This window comes from Ailuropoda melanoleuca, chromosome 2 (genome assembly GCF_002007445.2).
Source record: "Ailuropoda melanoleuca isolate Jingjing chromosome 2, ASM200744v2, whole genome shotgun sequence".
Taxonomy (NCBI): domain Eukaryota; kingdom Metazoa; phylum Chordata; class Mammalia; order Carnivora; family Ursidae; genus Ailuropoda; species Ailuropoda melanoleuca.
Window position 1 is genome coordinate 199,406,509 of NC_048219.1, and position 5,262 is coordinate 199,411,770.

The 5,262-nt window shown below is 47.0% G+C and overlaps 2 protein-coding genes across 4 annotated transcripts in view; both read left to right on the top strand.

Annotated features, from left to right (window-relative positions):
- Nucleotides 1-4,952, top strand: part of SEPTIN2 (septin 2) — a 29,193-nt gene extending 24,241 nt beyond the window's left edge. Inside the window, exons 10-11 of the mRNA XM_034642746.1 lie at nt 1,115-1,217; nt 2,874-4,952. Coding sequence (XP_034498637.1) covers nt 1,115-1,216 — 102 coding nt within the window. The 3' untranslated portion in view covers nt 1,217; nt 2,874-4,952. The remainder of the gene's footprint in view (nt 1-1,114; nt 1,218-2,873) is intronic.
- The window catches only part of BOK (BCL2 family apoptosis regulator BOK), a 173,047-nt gene that overhangs the window by 72,685 nt on the left and 95,100 nt on the right, over nt 1-5,262 (top strand). The window lies entirely within an intron of this gene.

The following is a 5,262-nucleotide window of genomic DNA, read 5'->3' on the forward strand; positions in this document are numbered from 1 at the left end:
TCCACTGGAAGCCTGCTTCTCCCTCTCCCACTCCCCCTGCTTGTGTTCCCTCTCTTGCTGGCTGTCTCTCTGTCTGTGTCAAATAAATAAATAGAATCTTTAAAAAAAAAAAAATGGAGGACTGATACAGAGAAGAAACCAGAAAACTACTGAAAACAATTTTCACAATTTAAATGGACACCTGACTTCAGGCAGGTTTCTCATGGCAAAGATCACAGGTCTCTCTAAACTGAACGCCATTCCTGCAGAGTGGTTTGATCTGTGAAGTTCTTCCAGGGCACAGCTTGCTGAAGTAGATCTGACGCTTCGTCTGAAGGTGGGGAATGGGAAGCACAGGAGGCCCCGTGGACGCACACTGATGAAGGAGGGCTAGCTCTGCCACTCATAGACATCCAGAGCGTGGCTCGGGCATGACGGGCTGATGAAATTCACCTCTAGAAGTGGGTCCGAAGTATGGAAAGGTGTCTGGTAGAAGTGGCGTTGGGGTCTGTAAGAGCTGTGGAATCCAGGGGAATCCAAGTGCATCCAGGAAATCCTCAAACAGGCCAGCCTTTTGGAAACAGAAATAAAACTCACTTCTTTGGACAAATTAATTCAATATGGATTAAAGTACTTACCTGTTAAAAGCATGACTGAAAAGTTACTTGAAGAAAACTCAGGTAAATATTTCATAACAACGTGCTAGAAGCCTCTCTAAACCAGTGGAAACCGTAGTGGTGGAAACTGCTGAGAGTGGCAGGGAGGCTCATCCGCCCCGTGAGCAGCAGGGGCCTTGCTGCCTCGAGAAGTCCCCAGCCCGCTCCCCACCTGGTAGCGGCAGCCTCTTTCCTACCGGTTAGGTTAAAAAGCACCTTCTGTTGTCTTGTCTTTCTTAATTCTTCAGTTTGCTGCTAATTTCTGTTTCCTACCAGAATTGCATTTTATCATTTGCTTAGTTTTCTATTGAGTTGCTCTTTTACTGATTTGTAAGAGTTTTTGTGTGTTGACTCCTTGTTGCGTTTTGGGGAAAGCGTGGAAGTTGAGATTGTAGGAATCACACAACAGCCGTAAAGAGTGTCCGGGGAAGGTGGGACCTTGAGAACCAGTGACATGTCCCTGTGTCCTGTGCTCGTAGCTTCGCCGTATGCAGGAGATGATCGCAAGGATGCAGGCGCAGATGCAGCTGCAGATGCAGGGTGGGGACGGCGACGGCGGGCTCCACGGGCACCACGTGTGAGGTAAAGCCGAGAGGCCAGATGCGCCTTCAGACGCCTCAGCCTAAGCGTCGTGACAGGCGGCTCCCTCTTGTCTTCCTCGTGTCTTGTGTTTTGAAGCTCTCTGTTGCTGGCATTCGAGGAGACCAGGCAGCCTCTAAAAAATGGAAGCTTCTCCTCAGCTCTGGCTATCTAGTAAAGACTTCCAGCTTTTCTGAGCTTGCAAATATAATTAACAAAGACAAATTAAATATTAAAGTAACCTTTATTAGTCATGCAGTTAGAAACTTATTAGAGCTGAAAACATCTCTTCAAAGAGAGTTTTGAAAGTGTTATTAAAACAGATTATGCCTGGTGGGCCAGGGACCTCAAGGGGGACTGCTGACTTCCGACTCTTCGCCACAGCTCTCCTCTGCCCCACGGCAATCAGTGAGTCATGTAGATGTTTGGCCCGCTGTGCTCTGGCCTCCCTGTTGGAAGGGAATCTGCAGACATCAGGGACCTGGGACTGGGAGAAAACAAATGTCTACTCCCGTCTGCCCTGTGGACAGGTGGGCGTTCAGAGCTATCTGGGTGACTGCTGTCATCACCTTGTAGAGGAAGGACGTGAAGTCAAATACAGGCCAGAGGAGGAAGCAGCTATGTGCGGTTGGGGCAGAGGCACACGGCTCCCTGGAAGAGAGATGCCTGGGGCTAGGCAGACCGAGTTGGTGCTGGCCACAGGCACAGAGCTGGGGACGGGAAACTAGGGGTGCAGGTCCAGAGTCCACTACAGGTGGGGGCCTGATTGTAGACACAGGAGAATGTTCTTGACAAGAGGAGGTGATGCGGGGACACGAGTGAGCTGAGGCTTAGCTGACACAGGGCAGGATTGATGAGACAGAAGGCAAGGAGCCCCGAGCCTGGGACGTCTACCAGGAGTCCTCCATGGCAGACACACAGGTGATAGAGGAAGGACCTGCAGGGTGTGTGGGAGCGCTGGCCACCAAAACAACACCCCTGCCATTGTGGCTCATGGGGAAAGGTTTCAAAATACATATGAAGTGCACAAATACAAGTGTTCGGTGTAACCAGTTACTGGAGCGAAAATGTCCACAGAAACCCCCCACCTGGGCCAGAGTTGGTGGTTTACTGTCAGCAGCTCGTTGTCACCCTAGAACAGTCCCCAGCGTGTGCGCTGAGTCCACGGCCCCGATGAGGATCCTGTGGTGTGGCAGGGTTTGAAGTTACTGGCCTGTTACTCGTGTAACTGCTGAAGTGTCAACACTCCCGACCCCGTGAGGCTGATTCTGCACGAGGGGGTTTGGCGCCTGACGCGGAAAGGCTGCTGTATTAGAAAGCAACGGGACTCCTGAGGGGTGGGGCTCACTTGAGGCAGGACGGGGTGACAGATGTTTGCTCATTTTCTCTGATCTTGCTGCTTCTCTAAATTTTAAAAATTTATGAAATTAGGTAGAATCTACTTTGGGTATATACAACTAATTTATATTTTTTCATACTCTGCAATTTGGCGGTGCTTCCGGTTCCCAAGAGATGTTTTGATTTAGTTAACTCTGGTCATGGGAGCCAACCTTCTGCTCAGTTTGTGCCCTTCGTTTTACAGAAAACGATGCTGTTACTGGTCATAGCAGTGAGTGTTGCACCACTTTCATTTAAACATGTTGTGTTCTGTTTTTCCAGGAGACACTTCGCAGGATACAGAGAACATTCCGCACAAGTACTACAGCTGCGTGTTTCCGAGAGATCGTTGGCGGGGTGCCCGTCCACATTTTACAGTACCTGTGCCTGAGAATTTAATTTTTTTTTTAACTTTTGATGTGTTTTGTATGAAGTACTTTTAACATTTGTATGTCGTTGCTATGTTATACTTTATATTTTGTGAGGTGAACCTTCCATTTTCATTTTTCTTCCACCTTAACTAACCACTAATGTTGGACTCATTTCCAGGATCAGTCAGTATGTATAACTCACATTGAACTTCTTTGATTTGGCTGGCCTGACGAATTGTTGAGCACTCTCGATTTCATTTCTGGAACATTCAGACTCAGCCAGCATGTGCCTGGGTGCTAGCTACGTGGACCCAGCGATACGGAAAGATGAGCTGGCGTCTACAGGGCGTTTATCTACCAGGTCACCGAGATGGAGATTCTCCCTTGCTTCGCTTGGCTTTGAGCACAACACCTAAAACCAGTTTTGCTGCTATAATTCAATATTGTTAATTCATCTGCACATTTACTTTTTTTTACGAAGTAAAACAATAGAATTATTATCTAATATGATACGTGTATACTAAAATAGGTCTTTTAAAAACAGGCAATTAGGGGGCAAATTTTAAGAAGTCTTTGGATTCTGATGCTAGGTCATTTTTTAAGCTGCGCTGCCCAGACCTGCCACAAGCCACGTGTTGTAGTGTCCCCAGTGCTGCTGGTTATACTCCGCTGCGGACTGAGCTCCGGTTTTCCTGTTACAGCAGCGATTCTTAGCCTTGCAGAGAGAGCCAATAAATGATTTTTAATCAACTACCATGCAAAGTTACTTTTTTTAAGGAAAATTAATAAATGATATATTTAGAAACCAGCCTTTTTATATTTTTATACAGCACTCTAGTGTGCTTTCTATAACTACAGGTTTATAAGATCTGCCTGAGCAGTGAGAATCAAGGTCCTTTGGGGGTAGCCCTCTGAACCCAGGCCTGTCCTAGGCCCTGCGCACTCGTGGCCCCATGATGCCTGAATGCCAACCAGGTTTTCCTGATTTGGCTTTCCTTTAATTGGTTCTCTAAAATTATTGATAGTTTCCTGAAAGGAGGCAAATAGCAGCAATCATTTTTTTTATGTGCAGACTGTTGTCCATTTTCAGCCACTGTCACATCCTTCGTTATGTGTACTACAGACTTCCCGGTGTGTCTGGTGAGACCGAAGGACATTTCAAATCTGCACTGTGGTCTGACTGGTGGACGCCACCAGTCAGATCATTTTTCTGTGCTCTGTGGCCTTGGTCCTTCCCTTCCCTCCAAGGGGCACTGAGGGGCTCTGGGGCTTGCTGTTTTCAACATTTTTACTGACATTGGGAAAGTGGGCTCCAGAAAGTGACGGGTGAAAGGACACCTGGAGGGAGCAGGTATTGGCTGTTTGTTTTCAGTTTGCTCTAACCGGAGGGGCAGAGATGCAGAAAACGCTTCCCCTGAGGATGGGAAGGGTGTTTGCTTGGGCCAGACAAAACAAAGTGATGTGGTTGAAACAGGTAGTCACAGAGGCAGGCTACAGACAGTAATCAGGTGTTCTCAAGAACTTTGTCTTTTCACTGCTGAATAACGGTGACTATTCACAAGCCTTATGTTCAGGTACAGTTGTACAGAGTTCCTACCAGGAGAATGTGTAAAGTGTTCGGTGACTTTAGAGCACCTCCGTGAAAGGCCAGCTATCTGGGTTATTTTGGCATTAAGTACACTAGTAAAAGCTGTTCAAAAGGTGGAGATGGGGTCACGTGTCGTCATGGCTGCAGGCCTCTGTATGTTTGTGTCAAACTACTAGGGCCAGCCACCACCGGATAAGGGCTGTGCGGGGTGGGTGGACCTACACTGTCTCACTTTACATCCCCTTTGTTTTGCTGCCCAAATCTAAATAAATACTTAGAGATAATTGCTTTCACTAAGAGATAATCTTTACCTATGGAAATGTATTTTGAAAACTTACACAGCAGTTTTGTATCCGTTGAAACTAACCTTTTATGAATAAAGCACTGTTGTTTGGCTATTAAGTGAAGAGTTGTTATTGGTTCTTTATGAAGGTGTGAAGTCTTCTGGGAAAGGTTCAAAGCCCTGCAGAACATCTGTGCATAAAATCAGGAAGAATTATTTGCATCAGTAACTTCAGTACCCAACTTTGTATGGCGATCCCAGCCCAGAAGAAAGAGGCATAAAGACTAGGGAGTGATTAATGACAGGTGGTCTGACCATCTACTTAAAGTGAGAGAATGTGTGCTAAAAATGAGCACTAGTAGGGGCGCCTGGGTGGCGCAGTCGTTAAGCGTCTGCCTTCGGCTCAGGGCGTGATCCCGGCGTTCCGGG